General features: G+C 36.4%; 2 protein-coding genes across 8 annotated transcripts in view; one reads left to right on the top strand and one right to left on the bottom strand.

Annotated features, from left to right (window-relative positions):
• The window catches only part of LOC146475351 (G-protein coupled receptor 143-like), a 91,595-nt gene that overhangs the window by 36,436 nt on the left and 31,741 nt on the right, over positions 1 to 23,418 (top strand). For 3 of the 6 annotated variants that reach the window (XM_085115747.1, XM_085115746.1, XM_085115750.1), the window contains exon 8: positions 942 to 3,453. In XM_085115747.1, coding sequence (XP_084971873.1) covers positions 942 to 1,265 — 324 coding nt within the window. In that variant the 3' untranslated portion in view covers positions 1,266 to 3,453. The other 3 variants (XR_014865863.1, XR_014865862.1, XM_085115751.1) reach the window with 3 other exon arrangements.
• The window catches only part of LOC146475352 (uncharacterized), an 87,317-nt gene that overhangs the window by 25,806 nt on the left and 38,093 nt on the right, over positions 1 to 23,418 (bottom strand). The window lies entirely within an intron of this gene.

Here is a 23,418-nt window from a genome sequence, read left to right on the forward strand (position 1 = left end):
CGGTGTCGCAAATGTGCACATTAATTTATGCATTAAACTCTGTCCTCCCCTAGTAAGGATATTTTGTTCTGATTGTCTTCAACAGAAGCGGCCCAATCAAAATCTATTTTTCAGGCACATATCACGAGAGAGGGGACCCACTCATCACTTCTGTGTGACGTCAAATCATCATTTGATTTATTCATTAAAACTAGATTAAATTCTTCCCTCTCCCAGAAGGGATCTATTGTTTTGATTGTCTTGAACAAAAGCGGCCCAATCAAACTCCATTATCTGCGCGTATATCACGAGGGAGGGGACCCACTCATCTCTACTTGTGTGACGTCAAAGCAAATCATCATTTGGAAAAGTTGTTTTCGTTCAATGGCGGCCACATGTCTGAATTTAAGACTCCGGATCTGCCGTTTTCAGAGAGAAAACCAAACTTTTTCAAGAAATAATAACTTCTAGGTAGTACTCGACAGTTGAAACGGCGGAAATTGGGAGAGTTCACAGCAAAGAAAATCCGCTTTAAAAAACAGATCGAATGATCAACGCGAAGGATTAGAGCTAGAGGAGGCCAGACCAGTTCAGTGGGGTCATGACGTTATTGCATAGTTATTTCTGGTATGATTCCTAGTAACACAACGATAAGTATCACGCAATATATCTGAATAAAACCATTCAGACAATTATTTCAATTGCCAAGGGAGGATAGTTTTTAAATATCTGCGAAACATACAATGGGGAATAATTGGGGCTACATTAAGCATTCCGTGTAATGCCAGTAGAGGGGCATCTTGTTATTATTATAATTATTATTATAATAATAATGGTTTATTAACAGATCCACTGGGTGGCTCTTCCGTGTATTTCATGAGAGATGAAATTATAGTCAATACTGTGGTTTTTTGAGTAAAACAAACCTGTTGTGAGTATAATTTGCTTTTATCCTTATGCAGGCTTGCACAAACCCACTGCAAGGAATCTTGAATTGTTGTGTATATGGACAGCACAGGCAGTTTGCATCTTTCTGCAGCCATATTTTGAATATCTGCCGTCGCTCCACCAGCCCTCCAAACAGCAGTGATCTTGAGGACCTAAGCAGTTCATTGCCACTTAACTCTTTGACTGCTGGATCATTTAAGATTCCAGTAAGCGAGACTTCCCCATTACTTGCTGAAAGTAGTAGAAACACTCCTCTTTCAGCCACCCCCGTGTCAAACTGTAATTCTAGGCAGGAACCATTTGTGGCCAGGCTCTTAGGGGAACCCAATTATATATAGCTGTACATACTTGTCCGGGATCATGTAAATAGTAGATTTTTTTTTTAAGGTAGACAGCAGAAAAAATACAGTGAAACCTCTATTAAGCGGACACCTTCGGGACCTTCCCAAGAGTCCGCTTAATAGAGGGTGTCCGCTTAATAGAGGTTTGTAAAAAATTGCGCAATGTTTGTTAACGATTAACATTCAACGGCTACTCTGTACTGTGATAAAGTTCCATTTCGTTAAGGAAGCTATCCAGAGTTCTAGTTTAATATCTTTCATTACCAATTTTAATTAGTGTTTTAAATCCAAAAACATAACAGCAAAACAGTAACGATAATACGCGCGGTACATGGGCTCTTTCAGTGTTTGTACAAATTAGATATTTCTTAAAGTAATGTTGGTGGCTATGTTGGTGTCCACCAACATGGCGTCCCATAACAAACTCTGTAATTTTCCGTGGTACATTTTCTCGAATAACTCGATTATGAGATATCGCACAGCCCCGTGGCTTTCACACGTTGTTTATGTATCACTCTTCTACAACATATAAATTTCTTGCCTTTATCTATTGAATCGTTGAGGATTTCATTTTTTTACTTGCGTGACGATGTGTGAGGTGAAAACCACCAATTGATTTGTCTTTATTAACCGACTACTGTACTTTCAAGGACGTAATCCAATACTATACTATTGTCAATTCAGTCCTGCGTCCGCTTAATAGAGGTTTTTAACAATAGAAATTAGCCAAATACAATTTGTTTTAGTGTCCGCGTCCGCTTAATAGAGGTGTCCGCTGAATAGGGGTTCGTTCTAAAGGGAAATATAAGACGTTAATTTCGGGACCCGGCTTAGTGTCCGCTTAATAGAGGGTGTCCGCTTAATTGGGGGTCCGCTTAATAGAGGTTTCACTGTAGTCACCAAAAGACTTAGTTTGCATATTTTTTAACTGAACAACCTGTCTTGTTATATCTTATCTTTAACGAGAAAATCTTAGTACATAACCAGTGGTACATCCATACGAGGATCCAAAAGGTCTAGACTGCAAAACAGCTTGAATGAATGTTTCATGTTGGTCCAAGAAATTTAGCTTATATATTTACACTTCTCTAAACACAAATGACTTACAGAAAAGAGGAAAGGTACTTGATTTCGTTTGGTTAAGAAAATTACTGAGCTCAAACGCAACGTTCGTTAGGTTTGTATTAAAAAAAAAAAGAAGAGAAATCAGTCTAGAATTGGTCCCTCTTTGGGTTTATGTAGCCTTTTGCTCAAAACCTAAATACAGAAATACAACTTTTCTTACTAGTTTCTTACATGATAATGAGTCATCCGTTTGCAACAAAATACAGCTTATTTAGAGCAACGTCAATAATTATTTCAAGGCACAAAATGCACTTATGATACTCTTGTATCAAACCCTTGAATTACAAACAGCTTCTTTGCATTACCATGTATACCTTGCACAAGTTTGTATTTCATGTAAGTTGGCCTTTTGTTGGCCAATTTATAAGTAATGTTTAAAACACCAGCAGCAGTGTTTTATTGGGATTTAAAACCACGAGGCGCAGCCAAGTGGTTTTAGACCCGATAAACACATGTGCTGCGAGTTTTTTGCTCGGCTTCAAAAACATTCCTAGGAAAGCGTGTTTCAAGAGAGTTCATAACAATGATGCTTTTGTGAACGTTGGAAATTAGGTTACGAGAAAAACATTAAACACCACATTCTAATAAGGAGGAGGTTTTATCCAGTTTTAAAACCATTGCACGTGATGTTTTATCGACCATTTATTTTGATAGGCCAATAGGCTTATGAATTATTAACGAGTTTTTGTACCTTCTGTGACAAGGGGATGGGTAATTCTGAAAGCGTTACTCTCAGTATCTCTGTAAATTTTTGTTTGTGCATATAACTTGTAAAAGACCAGTTGTTGCTTATGACAAATGCGTATGTGATTAATGTTTTTAACAAATTATTTGAGGGTTATTTTTACGTTCAGAATTGATAGTATATTTTTGTCTGTGTCTTCCCTGTTCGGAATTAACAACAGCTCAGTTTATGAGAAATTAATTTCGCAATGCTATTTGTTGCAAATATTATATAGAAAAATCTATTCATTAGATACATGTACATCACTCTCTCAAAGTGGAAGCCCCTGTAAGGTGTCATCTCATAAGGCAGATGCCGTCACTGGTTTGCTGGTCCCGGCCAGAGAGTTTATGGTACATTCTAAAATGTTGATAATGACGGGGCTGCATGATTTTGAAACCCTGCGAAATTCAAGAAATTATGATAATATAAGTGTTGGAATTCATGTTCAGTACATGGATTGAAATTACATAATTTTTACTATAAATCATAGTAATTTTATCAACCAAACTGACCAATGGAATACTCAAGGTCAGTTTTCAAAATGAATATCATTTTTTAACCATGATTAATTGAAAAACAAAAGAAGAAAATTGAAGATTTTTTTACACAAAATAATATTGTTGTACATTAGAGAATATTTTTTGCTCAGCTTAAGTAGATTTATGAAGTTATAAATAAATAAGTAGTATTTGCCTGTAATGAAACGGGAAGAAGAAAATGTCATAAGATTATATCTAACAATAGTTTGTAATGTTTAACATTGATAGGTCAATAATTTATTAATATTTAGCAACCAGAAACCCATATAAGTTAAGGATAATACCAAAATAAATAAAAGTAATAAAATAAAGTAGTATATTTCAGCTTATACAGGTGTAGGTATAGGACAGTGAATGACATATTATTTAGAAAATGCTATTTTTATTTATTTTTACTTTTTTATATTTTACAAAATGCTAAAATTTCTATAAAATCGTTATGTACAGCCTACTTTTATGAGTTCACAAAAAATAGAGAAACTTTTTCTTGGCTGTCTGTGCTACTACATCTATGTGTATTGCCAGTGTTTCTTTGGTTACACTTTGTAAAATAAATAATTCTAGACGCCTATGTACAGAACAGAATAGCCAATAGAAATAGTTGTACAATGTATGCAGAGATGATTGCAGTATCATACACACTGAAATGACTTATATTATTTTCAGATAACTGTTTTGCAAATTGACCCACCCAAAACATAAATAACCGCTATTGTATGTGGCAGGAGCGAAGAGGTGCTTTTCACTCCTGCAAAATACCACTCGGTGGTAGTAAATATGCAAAAAAAAAAAAAATAAATAAATAAAATAAATAACACACAAAATGGACTATGTGCATTTGAGTTACCGAATTCGCGAGGCCCGCCAATCTGCACGAATTCGTGCCCAGCTGAAACCTGGGGGACGTGTAGAAAAATGCTGCCAATTTGAAAATGTTATCAACACTGTGCTGAACGGTGCCAACTGAAGCTTATTAACTTTAGTCACAAATTCATCAGTAATTTTCGCCAAATAGACAGTTTTTCCTTGGAAAATTCTAGTCATTGCGTGCCTTGTGGACAGTATTTATAACAGAACGTGCGAACACTAGCAGAAGATCAGTCAAACCTGACACATCGGTTGAATAGCAAGAACCTCCGAACTGGACACAAACTTCATGCAGAAAATTATCGAACACATCCATCCAACTTGGGTCTTCATTGGGTGGCCTATAGCAAAAACAATAAAATTCTTTGACCAGTAAGTGTAGTAATATTTGCAAAAATGATCTCAAGCTGCTGCAGCTCGGCTTCCGATTCAGGTTTAAATTTGAAGGAGGCTGTCTTGATTGCGATAAGAACTCCACCACCACCTCAATCAGACCGATCTCTCCTAAATATTGTAAAGCCAGAATGCAATATTTCAGAGTTGCTGATATTTTGGTTAACCATGTCTCATTGACGCATATAACGTGAGAGTTTTCGGCGTACACCAGGCCCTAGACTGAGCGAACACACGGATTGCCAGTTTGTTGTGCTGTCTTTGTGATAACTTTTTAAGCTTCTGGCATTCATCATGAGGCAATTGATCTTACCAGCAGTCGAAGCAGAAACCGGTCCAGGGTTAGGATTGATGTCACCAGACATCAAGAGGCGAAAGGTAGCATCTGAGTCGTTGTAGTAACAAACGTGGCACATTTTCATTACATGGCACAGTAAAAATAGTAACGGCTTACATAGAGCTCTTCGAGTGCCGACGACCTAATTCTCTAAAGCAATCGTTTTCGGGAAAAAACACAAAAATTGTACGGAATGAAATAAGGTAAAAGGAGTACAAGACTAACGGTACCTCCAAGACTACAGGTCCTTTCACCACGAGTCATCTCACTGTCTTGTCGGGGACAAGGTATCGGAAGGCTCCGCGGAACCATCTCCAGCTGGCATGAGCGAACCGCGGGCCGAAATCTCGTGGTGCATCATCATGGTACAACGCTCCAGCACAGCGTCCAGAGGTACCGCTGTCGGCTGTATTTTTGTCTCTTTTTCAGCCATTTTGATATTAAGGCTGGCAAGTCGCCCGAAGACATCCTAGGGAAAGAAGCGTTTCATTCATGTCCCTTGTCATGTCCTTGTCAAATTGTCGACGGGTATTGTGTACTTTTCATAGCTTTTAAGCCAATTCTGCACATTAAACACATTCCCTTGAAAATATAACATTGATAAATACATTTACGCGCAAGGGGGATTTCAATATAGGTGTCCAAGAAAAAGGGCCTGTTTGGCAGGAAATTCCTCCGCGAATCAGGATATATTTTCGGAAAAATGTCAGGGGAACATGAAATAATTACGGTACAGCAGGATATTAAAATCCGGGAAATTCGAAATCTTTTCCGTAAATGTCACCGAAAAATTGAGAGGATGTTCTAAATTTCCGGAAGAGGGTAATTTTATTGGACAAAAATGCCTGGAGAGGCCCATGTGTGTTTTACAGCCTTTTCGGGTGGAAGAAAAGCGCTTGTCATGTTCTGTGTAAAATAGTTCGCGAGTATTACAACTTCTTTATTGCTGATAAACAATAATAATAATAATAATAATAATAATAATAATAATAATAATAACAACAACAATAATAACAATAATAATAATAATAATAATAATAATAATAATAATACAGTCGACTCCCGATAACTCGATCCTTCAAGGGAAATTGAAAAAAGTTCGAGTTATTGGAATTTCGAGTTATCGAGGGTAATGATTATATAAAAGATGAATAAATTTCAATAAAAGCTCAGAATCCATAATGCCTTGACCGTACAGCGAAGACTTGAGATGGCGGGCGATATGGATTCTGAGCTTTTATTGAAATTTTTTGGGTAATTCCCAGACTACCTTTCGGCAAAGAAATTTAATTGAATGCAAATTTAATGGGTGAATATTCTTTACGGTCACGCGGCTTGCTCCATATTTCAATATTTGGAGACGACTGTCGGCCAGCTACATTCTTTAAAATATTCTCTCTGTTGTTATATGTTATATCGTTAAATTGTATGCTCCAGACAAACTTGATGTTTTGATTGTTCAACGATTAAAAGGTGAGTTGAATTTAGCAAGATAGTCATAACCTGAATACGGTTAGTAATCACCGTAATTTCTTAAACTGAAGTACACATACTGTAAGCGTAATATATTGAACATTTGTGCCATGCTGAAATTAGATAACAAAATATTCAGCAATCAAGTTTCCCTTGAACACCGAGCTCACGATACTTGCTTGGCGTGTTTTTATCGCTTCATCAGAAGCTCTTTAAAGCCGTTGAGCGATTTTCCGGAGCATGAGAGGTATCGCTCAACCCCGCGCTCAACGTAGGCTCACTAACCTGACCCCTGAAAGAAAACCTAACCGCTCAAAACGGCATTTAGGGGCTCGGAGAAGTGATAAAAGTACAAGAAAACTTTCCAGGTGTGGTAACTTTTTTAAGACCTTATCACAACTTTTTTAGGTTTTCGGACTGAGAAACACTGCTGATTATTTTTCGATCAAATTTTGATTGCTATAGAGCTTCGTAAAGTGTCGATGAATTTCTTTCTTTCTTTATCTATAAGTTGAGGTGAGAGCTCTCTGTGCCAAAAGCACTGAATTTACATAACTGTACTGAATGGCAATAGAGTGTGTGCACGACGGCCATGTTGGAGGACCAAAACAATACAATGATTTTCCTTTGGGAAATATATTCTATTTTTATGCAAACATCTTCTATTGTTTTAGTCCTCCAACATGGCCGCCGTGCACACACTCTATATAACCCTATCAAGATGGGGTTGGGAGGGGGGGGGGAGGGGAGGGTGGATTCTGTACGGGTAGGGCATGGCCTCCTGAAAGGGTTGAGAAGGAGCTGAGTCTTGGGAATATTTAAATAAAAAACTAATAAGTAAATAAATGGTGAGTATATGGTTCATTGATATTTCCTCGCACTGAGTGTGTAAAAAAAATATTGATATACTTGTTGCTAGGTGTCTTGGTTCTGAGCACTGTACACGGCAACTTATTTTCAAACTTGTTTTTTTTTTACCGGTTTTGTCATTAAATATAAGTAGCTTAATATCATAATTATTGTGACAGTAGATTTTTCCAACTTCTGCGGAAAATACACGGAAACTGCAACGCAGGCTAACAGGAATACACGGGGAAATTTCACTCAAATGGGAGAACCCGCTTGCAGAGAGAGACTGTCACTTCTCAAGGTGGTACCAGGGATCTAGCCACGAACTGGACAGAAGTTCAGCAAAGAAACAAGAACTTGGTCCAACAGAGCTTTATTCTGACCATAGTTACTTGAGGGACTGGTTATGAAACTTTGCCATGAAAACCATGGTGCTGCAGTTTATGTTGGAAGGGCTGCGACCCTGCACAATACTTTGTTTCAACGTTCACACCACAGTTGAATATCTTAACTAAAACGTTTCGATTGGTCAGTTGCTCCAATACATTCCAAATTCTATTGTTGTTTGTGCAGGGTCAAGGCCAAAATGGCAAACAAAAACTTATAACAAAGAAGTTTGTCAGGTTTCGTAACCATTGCCTTTAATTAACTATGTTCTGACTCACTTGTAATTCGAAAGAACATTGTACAATAAGGGCTTATATGTGCTTGTACATTAATTGTTTTTTTACAAGGTGCTATACGCGTGTCAATAGAACTAAATGAAAAACGATTAAGAGCGGAACAAGCGTCTTTGTAGATAACGAACTAAATTATTAAGAGCGGAACCAAAGTCTTTAAATAGCGAACTAAATTAAAATTGTCGCTTGGATCTCTAGATTGCGAGTCCAGGTTGGAAAACTAAACGCCTTTCTAAATACCCTAAATTACAACTTAGAAAATCTTAATGAATCCTACGACTAACAACAGCTGCGAGTGAATATTTCCGGAGATAACAAGAACTAAGTACATCAACACGTCTAACGAGAACCAATTCAACTAGGAAATAACAGGACAGCTGAATTTGCTAGCTTTAAATTAATCGTGTAGAAGCTATCTACTTCTAAGGTAACCGAAACGAGCTAGCGCTCCAATAAAAAGTAATTTTAAACTTTAACGAACTAAAGAAAGTAATTGTTGGCTTAAGTTTAGTACAATACTTCCGAATTCTCCAGGAACAAAAGAATGCTAATTTAGCTCTACAAGTTGTTACATTTTGCTTCCGTTGGTTTTTTAAAGTTACAGAGAACAAGAAACAGCGAATATCTTAAAGCAAATAACTTCTTGCAGCGAAAGCGAATAAATAATTTGCAAGAAGACCCAACTCCTTTCTTTTTAAGATCAAATATGGTTTAACTTACGAACAATCAACCCGTGATGAATAGTGCATTTCTAAAGCAGGCTATATATTGTTTGTGCTACGACTAAAAATTCTGTGAGAAATATTAAGTTCATAATTCCGTGCAAACTTGCGAAATCCCGCGTAACACTCGACCTTCCTTAAATCGAGGCGTCCTCGCCGAGCAAAATAAGTAACACTTATGTTGTTCTCTAAAAGCGAGCGAATGAATGGCAATTCCCTGAAGCAGTTATAGCTAACTATCAAAGTAGTTATATAAATGAGGCTACCGGCGCACCATCTTTTTTACATCGTTTTTACATCTTTTTTACATCATCCTCACAAAAATCCCACACAAATTTAAAGTGAAAATTTAACTGAAAACCCCCGAGCGCACAGATAAAATCTCACACAAATTTAAAGTGAAAATTTAACTGAAAACCATCATTTTTACATTAATTTTAACTCAAGATTTAACCCAAGATTTGAGTTAAATTTGAAGTGAACAAAAAATAACATTAAATCTTCACACAAATTTTTTATGTGAAGATTTTAACTAAAATCTTTTTCAATCAAATATCTTTATGGCCATAAGCATAGCTGGTCACTCCGTTACTCAAAATATATCTTTTATCATCAAAGCAACTCAATGATGTTTTATTAAACACATAGCTTCCAAGTTGATGTTTTTCGCTTTTGATTGTTCTCATCGTGTGATGCATCTGCTTTTTGTGGAAAAGCACATCTTTGTAATTTTCATGTCGCAATTGTTGCTCTTTTACACTCTCTTTTATTCCCTTTGCTCTTGACCCCTCTTTTTTATTGTCTTTTTTGTAAGAGTACATTTTTGATCTCAAACCAACAAACTCCACAATTGGGATTTCGGGTGACTCATCCTTGAATTTTCCAATAACTTTCTTGTTTGTATTATCAAAAAATGGGCTACTCTCTGGGTAATCACTGTTGTCAAAAAGATGTTTATCTTGCCAAAAATCTTGATATACATCATTTGCTTCAATTTCATATGTCAAACTGTCAGTATCTGTAAACAACAACCTTGCATCTGGATACTTCTTTTTGATGTAATTATAATGAAAATCGTACATCAGCGTCTTACTCAAATCCAAAATACACATTCCAACATAAGCCGGCCTATTCAAAAGCAAAGTCGGCTTTATTTTATGAACAGCAACCAAATCCTCATTGAATATTTTGCTGCTTATGAAGCTTGGTTTACTTGCTAATTTCAATAGTTTTTCTTTATCTGTCACAAGTTTGATATCCTCTCTCTTTCTGAGATTTTCCATCGTTTTTCCAAACACTGAATTGTTCATCAGCTTGAAAAAGTCTTTTTCAAAAGAGTTTATGCCTTTTCTTGAGCGCTTTTCTGTGTTAAAATCGATATAGTTCTTCAACCATGGACTCTGATTAAATTTGAGAACTCTGTGAACCTTTTTCAATTTCAACCCCAAAGATAGATACAACTGCAAGTTTCTGTAGTGCAAAACATATTTCTCTTTGGTTGCTAAAGTTGGTATCAGCTTGTGAACCATTCCTGTTTTTATTGAAAATTTTTCTGTAATCTCATGGCAATAATCAGAAAGCATGTTTTCAGTTACTTTAACTTTCTCTGGTGCAAGAGGATAGTCATTGTGAAGATCATGAAGCTCCTCTGGATATTCCAAATCAACCTCCAATATCAATCCTTTTTTAGACTCATCATGATACTTAGCCAAATCAACCTCTTCTATCTCGTTATCTTTCAACCATTTAAATCCACCTGTTGGAAGATATTGACTCATCGCCCAACCATAAAGGTTGTTTGCATCCAAATACATTATGTACTTTGATGGTGTCTTATCATCATACTGTTTCATATACTTGTTGTTTGCCTTTCCATATCGATTGGCTATGTAACTAATTCCACCGCGCATTCCTTTTTCAATAAATTGAAACATATCGACATCACTCATCAACTCCAGTTTAACTCCTGTCATTTTCAACATTGCATCCCAACTCAGACCGGGTGATGTAAAATAGTGAACGGAGTCCAATCCATAGTATTCTTGACACATTTTGCGAAAATTTTCAAAAACATCAGCCAACAACAAAATATCTGATTTGAGATACAAATCGTGATACTCTCCCATTGATGATAGACTGAATTCATTCCAAACATTTTGTGCATGCTGGTAATCTTCATCAGTAATATGTTCATTATTCAAAATGCTAAAAAAATCTTCTTTATTTGGTAAACTAGTCTCCTCAAACTTTTTGAAACTGTCCATATAATCATAAGGAGAGATACCTTTCTTTGTCATCAAGCTTAATTCTCGCTTTTGAAATACCTGTCCTGTATATTTAAACGCTTTGGCAGGAAGATTTTTTACTAATTTACTCAAGGATAAACTCATAAATTGAAAGCTATCGATAAACACAAGATGTTGACCCAACATGAAAGCCATATATTTTTCAATGTTATTAGGAATGACATTTATATTCATCTCATGCTTTTTTCCTTTTTTATCAACATATAAATTCTTCTTAACAATCTCACCAATCTCTTGCATTATAAAGTGACTGTCATACCCCTTGAGATTGTGAAACACCACAGGTATCTTATCAGTCAATTTGAAATTTAAATTGCAATCTTGATGTGCTGAGCCTCTGTATTTGCCGGTAACATGACAGTGATCTCTTACTTTAATGTCGGTTGTGATATAAGGTCTTTTGCAGATGTGACATTCCTCAGCTCTTTGAAAACTTTCCTCATCCTCTTTTGTCATTTTGAGAGGTTTTGAAAAATGTTTTTTCACAACACCCTGACACCACTTGACTTCATCCAACATGTCTTCCATAAACTTGTAAACAGCTTTTTCTCCTCTGTAAATTTTGATTGGTTTTGAAAATTCATCATCATAACAACAGACAACTTTGTAACCATATCCACAATCGATATGTTTTTGATACTGTTCCGTGTTGGATTTTTTATCTGAATTTGGAATCTTTTCAGTAATGGCTTCAAAATCAGCATAAATCACAAAAGGTGCTGGCAACTGTTTACTGTAATTTTTGAAGGAGATTTTTGTCCTAGGTTCTGGCATTTTAGTTGATTGCACCCCATTGATTTCAATGCATATGACTTTGTGTTTTTCCAAAATCCTTTCTGAGCTAAAACATTGGAGACATTGCATACAAAAATGCTTTCTTTTCTTGTGCTTTGTTTGTTTGTACATAAATTTATTGAAATCCTTTATCAAACAATAATGCTTAACCTCATCTTTGGTTATTAGAAGTAGATTCAAGCAAGGCTCAAACTTTTCTTTTGAAACATGGATTGGATACGGCTGTCCTTGCTCATAACCAAAGACATTGACACACACACTGTTTTGTTTCTCTATTTTGTTGTATTGTTTCACGGAAACGGGAAACTCAATTCCTGAATAATCCAGATCCTTCACGTACTTTTTGTCGCACTCTTTCACTCTCTGTGGATCTTTCTTTTGAGGGTTCAAATAACGAATATGACACCAACGAAAACATTCATCATCATTGTTTTTAATGTTTATGATGCCTTTGGCTGAGTTTTGCAGCTCTTTGGGTAATGGAATATATGAAGAACCTCTCAACGGTTGATATTTTACAACATTGATAAAATGACCATCAACTGATTGAATTAGCCAAGCAGAGCCTTCTGAAATCCATTGTTGAATCTTGTTGATAATCTGATTCTGTGTTATCTGCAACGATTCTGCAATCTCTGTGTCGTTCAAGATTGTTTGCACCTTTCCATCGAAATAATATGTCTTTTCAATCAACTCATCTCCTTTCTGTTTTTCGAATATAATCTTCAACACTTCATTAAATTTAAAACCTTTCATCTCATGCAAAACCTTTTTCAGATTGTTTTCAATCACCAAACGGGTGCTCTGCAGTTGAATTAATGGATCTAATGTGTTTGTGAGACCAACTTCATACGAAATCGTGTACCCCTTGAGAGCCTGTGCTCTCTCATTCCATTCCACGTGCGGTGGTGACTCTTTATTCTCTTTGTTTTGCTGTTTTGGTTGAAGTTTTTTGATGAGCTTTTCCAGTTTTTGTTGTAAATGTTTCTTGTTTTTTGCTCGATTGATTTTCTTAGTCAGACGAGCAAGCTCTCTCTTTTTTCTCTTCGTTTTGCTGTTGTTTGTTGATAGTTGCAAATGATTGTGTGAGGGAACAACTTTTGTCCTTGGAGCTGGAATTGGTTTTGCAACTTTTGTCCTTGGAGCTGGAATTGGTTTTGCAACTTTTGTCCTTGGAGCTGGAATTGGTTTTGCAACTTTCTTTCCCCAATCGACTGCGACATCGATCTTCGCTTTGCTTCGCCTCGCCGGCGTGGGTTTCAAAATAGTCTGTCCTCTCGGGATCTCATTTTCAGGTATCGGTTCATCTAGAATATTACCTACTACTCCGCCCACTTCGGTGAGTGAGGGAGAATTATCCTCATCAATAAAATTGACAACACCTCTCGGAAGGTTTTGATTTATGAAATTGATTAAATCTGCTTTTCTCAAGCGTGAATAATATCGCAAACCAAGATTTTTTGCAAAGGCTTTCAACTCAGGAACTGTGTCTGGAATAGTGTCAACGCCTCTCGGTTGATTTATCAGATTGATTAGCTCTGCTTTTCTCAAGCGTGAAAAACCTCGCAAACCAAGATTTTTTGCAAAGGCTTTCAACTGAGAAACTGTTTGTGAATCCATTTATCTTATTAAATATAATAAAAAAAAATATTTTTTTAAATTTCTTTTATGAAACGTGAAATTTAAAAAAAGTTCAAACAAATTTTAAGCAAGAGACAATCTAACCTTATTTCCATCCTTGTCCACGAACTCATTTCCACATGTTATGTAATAATGAACCGAACCCGGATTTTTTTCCAACAGTTTTGAACACTGATAGATACTTTTGCATCTTGTGACAACTTGCGTTTTAACATTAGTAATCAAGACCTCATTCACATTTTTTGGCTTACATACCAGTTTTTCGTCAAGATTTAACTCTTTTACCAGCTCTGTTTTCGATAGCTTCATATAGTATTTGATTTTTTTTCCAACAGCCATTTTTTGAAGCTCTCGAAGAGTCATATAGTTTGTCATTTTTATTATAGTTAACAAAAATATTTTTTTAAATTAATTTTTTACATCAGATCGTTTATATCTACCCAGGAATTGAATTTTTCTGGGTAACCGCTCCACTTTACCAAAGCTTTACCTTTTCGAGCGTCTCGTCGAATCACTTTCTCAATACGGTAAACGTCTTGAACAGCCTTATGCATCTCCTGTTCATAAAAAGAACCGGATATCTCCTCACCACTAAGGTCTTTGAGTTTGTAAGTGATCGGATTGGTGTATTGTATCTTATCGACTGTAAAAACTTCTTCTGTCCAATTGGGTGTGTATCCTTTGTCGAAGACAGGACGTTTGTACTTAGATATTCTGACCTTATCACCGACTCTGTATTTTGGCTTTGTTGAGGTTGGCTTCATATCACCGAAAAGGTTGAAGTAAACGGTTCCTTCATTCTCTTTCCTCGACGCTTCTGTCGGCGTCATTTTTATCGAACTATGTTTGGTGTTGTTGTACAGCTTCAATATTTTGGGTAGTATGTCCAGATACATTGTATTGCCTTGAGCAGTAAATTCCTTCCACATTCTATTTTTCATGGTTCGGTTCCAACGCTCCACCACTGACGATTTCTCTTCATTCTCTGTTGAATACAGTTCAATCTCATGTTTTCTGAACAGGTCTTTCAGATGTCTGTTGTAAAACTCTGAACCTTTGTCAGTCCACACAAACTCCGGTTTTCTACCCTCTTTAAAGATGTTTTGAAATGCTTTGGTTACGGTCTCACCTTTTTTATCCTTCAATGGCACAATCCAACCGTATTTGCTAAAGACATCGATTACCATGAGAAGATATTTGTAACCTTTATTCCATCTGCTGAACTGCTGCATCTCAACAAGGTCAGCAGCCCATATCTCATCAACGTGATTCACAATAACACGCCGTCGGGTGAATTTTCTTTTTATGGGTCTATGCAGTTCATCTGCTAATTTTTCTTGCCACCCAATGTCTTTACCCGACGGCTTTTGACGTTTTTTGGAACGCCGAGACCAAGTTTTTGCTTTGTGTTAATCATATTTCGAGCCATCCAGTGACCCCATTGTCTCTCATTATAAGGAACAGAGTCCAGCGCTTTGACCATTTTCCTATCGGCTTTGTTCTTGCATTTTTTATCATCTTCGCAAACTGAATAATCGACGTCATGTTGCATCGCTATGGCATCGGTCTTACCGGTTGGTTTGTCGTATATCTCGAGTATTTCCCCTGTTTTTGGATCCCATCTGACCTGATTTTCAAGATTATTGTAGGGACCCGTGTATTTATGTCCCGGAAGAGTCCAACCCCCTTTCGGTTTGGGGAGTTTTCCAATTGCTTTGTGTATATCAATTGAACCACCACTTATTGGTCTTCCTTTGATTCCTTTTTTATATTCATCCCAATTCGGTGGATGCCATCCAATTGCATGATAACTCGAACAAGCTGGTGTATTATGAAATTTACTTCCGATTTTTACCATGCTTTCACATGGATAATCTTTGTATTTTTCTAATGTTTTTTTGCCAGCCTTTCCAGTCCAAAATTGACTCGACAATAGTCCAGTATCTGTACTAAATGCACTTTTGGCAATGTCTCCAGATTTGTATCTATCAAAGACTTCCTTTGTCGATGGAATTAATGCACCAACAACATCCATCGACTTTGATGCTGCTTTTCCCGGTGTTCCTAATTGACCTAATATTGTATCCAAACTACCTCCATCAAGATCTTTTCTGTCGGTTTTGTATTTTTTGTTGGGTCGTATCTTTGTTGATAATTGATCTAACATCTCTGATCCTGTTTTTTGGATGAAAGGAGTTGCTCTTTCCAACGCATAATCGAGAGCCTTCTTCTGTAGTTTTGGGTTCCTCAGAGCTTCACTACCATAATAACGCCCCATCTCAACAGCTTTTTTTCCAAGCCAAGGAATACCATGTTGAATTAACATGTCAGCGCCGGTTGATGCCATCGTATCCAAAATGCCCGCCCCTTCAGACGGGCCAATCAGTTTCCCGGCACCTCCGATTGTTTCACAAATCTGGTTTTGGTTATGCCACACTCAGCACATGTGCAAAAGAACATAAGTCGACCGTTTTTCGCATATTTGTAGCCCGAAGGCTCAACACACTCAGTTTGTTTCCTCTGTTTGACGCAATACGTTTTCATTTACAATAAGGTTACATAAATTTTTCAAAAACTTTTAAAATATCTTTCAATGAATCTCTCATTTTTCGTGGTATCATGCACATCAAAGACTTGCAAAAGGTCAAAATATGATGCACCTCTATTCATCTCATTCAAAAAGTATAAACAAAAGTATCCACAAGTCGTTGTATTCAAGGCTTGTATCTGGTTATTTTGATGAATTAGAGTGAGATTTTTTTTCTTTGCATGATTTACAATCTCTTGAAATGGTGGCAACCCAAAACTGTCAAAATAATTGATTTTCCCATTCTTGACATGTGTTGCGACCCATTGACTTCCACTCATGTATGACGGCTCAAGATTAAAAATGAATAGCGCCATTTTGTGGTTGTGTGGAACAGTTTGGTCCCTTGACAACACACCGCCTTTGTTTATCGGTATTTTCAGATGACGACACCATCTTAACAGATCATGGTTGCTCAAGGGTATGTCTTTGTGGAATTTCAAAGGATTGCTCCCAACAGTGGAATCCCATTGAATGGGCTGTTTTTCCCCAGAAGCAACCCATTTCCCGACTTTTTTTTTCCGCCTTTTTTTCCACCTTTTTTTCCAGCACCCACTCTTCCTCTTGCTTGTTCCCATGTTCCAAAAAATGGAGGTGGTGGTTGATACGCTCCAAGTCTCGGTGCTGCTCCACCATCTTGTTTAGGTGGTCTACCAACTCTTGGACCTCCTGAACCCGACATCTTTTTGACAGCCTCAAGGGCCAGTGGTATTCCGATTGATGCTAAAAGTGTGCCAAGAAAACCACCCGTTTGTGTTTTTGTGGGTTTGATATTTACTCCAGAGCCTGTTTGTAGGGCATTTAAAATATCCTTTTTCTGTTTATCACTCAATAGATGTTTATGAGCGATAAGTTGATTTATTTTGGAATTTGGAATGAGAAAACCACCTGTCTGTACACCTCTTCCAGATATCTTTTTCACAATCTGAGATGCTCCTTCAGAAGCGGCACCAGCAAGAGCTGACATTCCCAAAGTTTTTGCCAATGTAGGTCCTAAAGTTTGACCAAGTGTCAAGATTGAACTCAAAAGTGAACCACCCACCTGTTTTCTTATGTTTGACTTGGATAGTTTGATATCCATTCCCTTATTCATTGCGCGGTTTTTTTCCAACCTATTTACAGTTTTTGCAGGCACATAAAGAGTATCACTTCCGTCGAGGGCATCTTTTTTCAACCTAAAGACGATGGTTTCACGTTTGTGAAAAGCGATACTCAGATTTTTTTTCTGATTGTCAGAAAGTTTGACGTTTATCTCGTACAATTGAGTCATGTTATTTTATCTGATACAAATAAAATAAATTCAAAAAACACAACTTTTGAATCAGACCATCATAAGTTCATTTCCAACCTTGTTGACAATTACCTCACTTTCATAAAATACGATGGCATGAGCTCTCACATTAGCTGTCGGTGCCGTATTTAATCTGTAGTTTAAAATCAGTTGTTTTGGATCTCGAGTGATGGCCTCTTTTTGATAGGTCAAATCAAAATAGATAAGACCGTAAAGAGATGTGAAATTATGCAGATTCAACTGCGTTCCTGTATTCATATCATTCTTTCGAAAAGCATAAGACATTAGATCGTTGAAGATTCTTACTTTTGAATCAGCATCGTACTCCAATTCAGGATAAAAAGTGCTGTTTCCATACTCCAAACGGCATGATGCAAGAGAGCTATTGGCATCTGCAGAATTCAGCTTGAAAGTGTCGAAAATGTAAGGGGTTCTCTCCGATTCCTCATTGTTTGGACCATCTGTTCTCTGCAGATAAATGAATACATGTTTCACATTGTCGATGGCTGGGCTGATCTGAAACATGTTTTGAACTGCTCTTGTGTTTGCACTCTGGTTGTACAGATCTCTCATGTACACCCATTTGGTTGGTTTTAGAAAATCTTTCACGTATTCACTGTATGCACTATCTTTGGGAATCATTTTTGGAAGCCAAAGATAAAGTCGAGTGACAACCACCCGCCCATCATTAGCAGCAGCTGCTTTGTGAATTAATTCATCATCATCATTCAATGTCAGTTCGAATGTGAGCTGCATGGGAGGAATCATCTTGTCTTCCAATTCCTCAAAGAAACTGTACCTATTCAACGGAATGATCTCATTTATGCTTTTGGCCCCACCACCACCATTGTTGTTATTCGCCTGAGTCAAAACCCGTCTTGCTTCAAAACCCAAATTTGTATTTGCTGTTGTACCATCTGTGTCAAGATACCAAAAACTATTTTTGGCAACCGACCTGCTAAAATCATCACTGTACTCCAGCAAATTTTTAGCATTTGTGATTCTGTGAATGTTGTCGCTCTCGTACACTATTTTACCAGCAGATTTGATAACCATGTGTTTGATGAGAGAATGTGACCCATTAATCATCGAAATTCGGTCAGCAGCTGCATAACCGGCTCCATCAGCTTTCTTTTGGAGCTCTTTGGATACCTCGAAATATCCGTTATAATAATCGAAAAGAGTCGATCTATCGGTTATTGTAAATTTGTATCCTGTTTTTTTCTGGGAATTATTATTTGCAGGTTGTTCAATGATATTGTCAAGGGAAAATCTGACCATTTCATATCTCTGAAGTTTATCACTTGTTCTAAAAGTCATCTTGTTATTTATATATTTAAAACTTTTTTTGTTTTTTTGTTTTTTTTTCTTCACACGTTTCATGTTTTTCATGCAAAAAATTATGCGCTTATGATGCGCTTATAAATTAAACGTGTTTTTTTCTCTTCTTTTTCATTCCGCTTCCAGAAATCAATCTATTTAAAATTACATTGTAATCTTCTACTTCTTTTTGTTTGGGTTTCGATACTTTTGTTGCTTTTGGAAGTTGTTTTCCCAAAGACTGTAGGTCTTTCATGAAAAGATGACCTGATTTTTCGGCAACTTTTTTTCCTGCAAAATCGACCGCTTTTTTACCGATTTTATCACCAGCACTTTCTATTCCCGATTTCAAAGCTTTTTTAGCAAGAGGTTTCAAAACAGCTTGGGTAGCTGTGCTCAATATCCTTTTCATCGGTTTGAAAATATTGTCCACAATCAAACCCGATCCCTTGTGTTTGTAAACAAATCTTCCAAGTCTCGGGTGAAAAATTCGTTTGTAATTATATGTTAGCATTTTATTATAATTACCTTTTATATTTTTTCTTTCAAAATAAGAGAAAATGCGGTATCAGCGTTATTCAAATGTATTATTCGTCGTTCTCCATCGGTGATGTATATCCGTATAGTATTTATGAGATACTTGTTTACAGGATTGAATTGAACTCTCAAAGGCTCTTTAGTAAAAGCATAGGAGGGAGTCAAATCGTTTGTTCCAAAGGTATAGATGATATCTGTCTCATCCCCATCAACAAGACTCTCTGAAATAAGATCGCAGTGGATATTTAAAATCTCTGTATCTTGACTGAGATTTGGAGTGTAGTCACCAACATTTTCAGTACTGGTTAAAATTCGTTTGTTGAAACCAATCAGATCATTAAAATTTGATGTTCTGAGATCTAGTTGATAGTTTGATGCTAGTGTTATGATTGTTTTATAAGTTGTATTGTCAAATTCCAAGGTTATTGGATATGAAGGGTTGCTTGAAGTCCCTGTTTTTGTCTCTTCCTTGATAAAATCGTTAAAATCAACATAGTTCCATGTGCCTGGTGGAAAGGTTATATCTTTCCAAGTACTTCCACTATCAGACGAGTATTTTATTTTTTGGTTGTTTAAATCTGATGTAATATTGAACCATGTGAAAGACATCGATATGATTCGGTCTAAACCCAGTTCATATTGTCTGTTTGGATTAAGTTTTATCGGTTCAGTATATTTGATTGTAAAATCGCTAGGCTTATTCTTTGCTTGGTTTTTGACGCTATGAGAAGATAACACCAATTGTCGTTGCATTTTTTATTTGTCTACATGAAAAAAGTTTTTATAAATTTTGTTGTATTGAGGTTTGTTGATTATGGAATGTCTCAATAAAATATCGAGAATAGCAACACCGGTGTTTCTGAGCTCTATGCTATTATTACCAGCGCCAATTGATCCAACAATTAACTCTAACTTTTTGACGGCCTCTTTCGGGTTAAGAAAAACAACGCTTGCGTTTCCACCTCGCTTTGCTGTCTTTCTTTTGAGACCAGAGCCTTTGATACTCTTCAACTTATTTTTGTTATAGTTGATATAATCGTTGAGAACTTTTCGAGTGTCGTCGATGACCTTTCTTCTGAACTGTGCTTCAGCTTGGCTTATCAAACCTTTGTTCAACTGCTTTGTGATGTGTGTTTTGTAGCCTGGAAGCTGTTTTCTTTTTTTGTCAGCATCTTCGATTTTTTTTGACAAATAAGAATTTCTCGTTTTTTCTGTCATGTCATCCCTTTTGAGTTGTGCTTCAATGTCATCATAGTTGGTTATTCCAAGTTCATCCAAAGTCTCATTTATTCTGTCTTCTTCAAAAATCCCATAATCTGGAACTTCATCTTCTTCATATTCTGGGGGGTCTTCAAGTTGTGGCATATACTCCGGATCGATAGATAGTTTCTTTTTTCCTGTTTCCAAATCTTTGAGAACCTCATCATAAGAGGGTGGTTTTGGAACAAGCTGTTTCGTATTTTGTGGTTGAACCCCTTCATCAAACAAATCTTCAAAACCGTAATCTGGTTTTCCTTCATCTTCGATATTGATGCCATAATCTGGAACCTCTGCTTTTTTCCTTAGCAACCGTCTTTTCATAGGTTGAGGTTTTGTAAACTCTTTTAAATCAGATGTAATCGGTTTGAAAAGCTTCTCTGCTTCAACATCACTCATTGTATCGGTTATTTTCTTTTGTTTAAGCGTTTCCCTGATAGTATTGATATCTTGACCGATTTTCGATCTTTTTTCAGCCATCTCTTTCCACTTGAGGAGACTCATTTTATTTATTTGAAACAAAATATTGTTTTTTTCGGATAAAAAATGGGTTATTGAATATAAAAAAGCTCGCATAGCGAGTCGCATAGCGAGTCGCATAGCGTGTCGCATAGCGAGTTGTAAAAATTATTGAAAAAACTCCCTAAATAAAAAAATTCTGTTGTGTATCAATAAAATGGAGATACCAAACTATGACGTTGAAGGTGATGAAGACAGTGATTTCACCCAGTTGTATACTTTCATGCCTGATAGATGCTTTAGAATGTTGATCTGCGCTCCGAGTGGGGGTGGGAAAACCAATCTGTTGCTTCATATGATAAACGAACCCCTGTTATTTTTTGACAAGATCTATCTATATGCTAAAAACTTGCAACAGAACAAGTATCAATATTTGTTGAAGATGTTTGAACCTCTTTCAAGAAAATACGGTTATGATATCATTGAAGCTAGCAACGGTGAGATAATTCCTTTGTCAGAAATGGATGATGGAAATCAAAAGTTGGTCATTTTCGATGATTACCTTAACACCGGAACCAAAAATGATCAAGAGATACGAAATTATTTTACAAACTCTCGAAATAAAAATTGCAGCTGCATCTATCTGTCTCAGTCTTTTTACAACACAGACAAAACCATCAGATTGAATTGCTCCCATTACTGCATTTTCGATTTTCCAAACACAAGAGAAAAGAATTTAATATGCAAAGATTTAGGCATAGACAAAGACGACTACCTATCAGCAACAAAAGAACCGTACACTTTTCTGTATGTTGATAAGCCACGAAAATTCAACGCAAAAAATTTTACTAAAATAATCTGAATAGTTAATAAAATGAGTTTTTACAACGGAGTACTAAATTATAACCATTCCTCAGCTGAGAGAGGAGACAGAGGTTTACCAGGGATTGGTTTCAAGTTAGATGGTGACAACAATTATGATATACAGAACAAAAAACTCGTCAATGTTAAACAAGGAGCTGATCCCAATGATGTTGTCACAAAGAGCCAAATACAATTGCTGGATAATGCTCCTGGTAATGTGCAAGCTGATAAAGCAGTAATTTACAGCGAAACTGGTAGCGTTCATACCAACAGCGCCTATCTGCAGGACACACCAGATGGTGCTGGTAGCTTTAATAGTGTCAGATTAATGACTGAACATCAGTCTTATGACAATATTCACCTTCATATACCGGATTTACAAAACTTTGATGGTTATGGTGGACGAGCTAAAAGCGAAATAATGGTCACATCAACAGAACAGGATGTTACTGGTAAAAAAGTATTTTCTAATATTGAGGTGTTAAAACCCACAAACAACAATCAAGCAGCGAATAAAAAGTATGTGGATGATGAGATTAAAAAAATACCATCACCCGATTTATCTACATATTTGAAAAAAGATGGCACCGTTGAAATGACTGTAAATCTGGATATGGGTAATCAACAAATTACCAACCTTGGAGCTAATATACAAAATACATATGATGTCGTTAATTTAGGTTTCTGTGATACAAAATATTTACAAAAAGTCTCCAATAGTGACCTCGATATGGACAATCATAAAATCAAAGATATGGGTCAACCTGTTGATGATAATGATGCTGTCAATAAATACTACGTTGACCATAACTTTCTCAACAGGTTGAAACCCAATGCTCTTGGTGGTGATTTAGATATGAGAGGTCATAAAATAACGATTCTTGGAAATCCTTCCCATCCCAATGATGCTTCCACTAAAGCATATGTGGATTCAGAAATAGCTAAAATACCATCACCTGATTTATCTACATATTTGAAAAAAGATGGAAGTGTTGCAATGACTGGAAACCTCGATATGAATAATAAACAAATCAAAGATATGGCTCAACCAACTGATGATAATGATGCTTCCACTAAAGCATATGTTGATACAGAAATAGCTAAAATACCATCACCTGATTTATCTACATATTTGAAAAAAGATGGAACTATCCCAATGACAGGCAATCTTGATATGAATAATAAACAGATTAAATCCATCGCCAAACCGACTGATGATAATGATGCTACTACCAAAAAATTTTTTTTGAGGACAAATTAGAGCAAAGTCATCTTGTCAGCAGCCATAAAACAAATGAATTCAAATATCTTATTGAATCTGATGAAAGCAGTTCAGAATACAATGTCACTGTGAATGGAATAGTTGCTTTCAATCAATCCC

The sequence above is a fragment of the Pavona decussata genome, unplaced genomic scaffold (genome assembly GCF_977016875.1).
Source record: "Pavona decussata unplaced genomic scaffold, jaPavDecu1.1 SCAFFOLD_84, whole genome shotgun sequence".
NCBI classification, from domain to species: domain Eukaryota; kingdom Metazoa; phylum Cnidaria; class Anthozoa; order Scleractinia; family Agariciidae; genus Pavona; species Pavona decussata.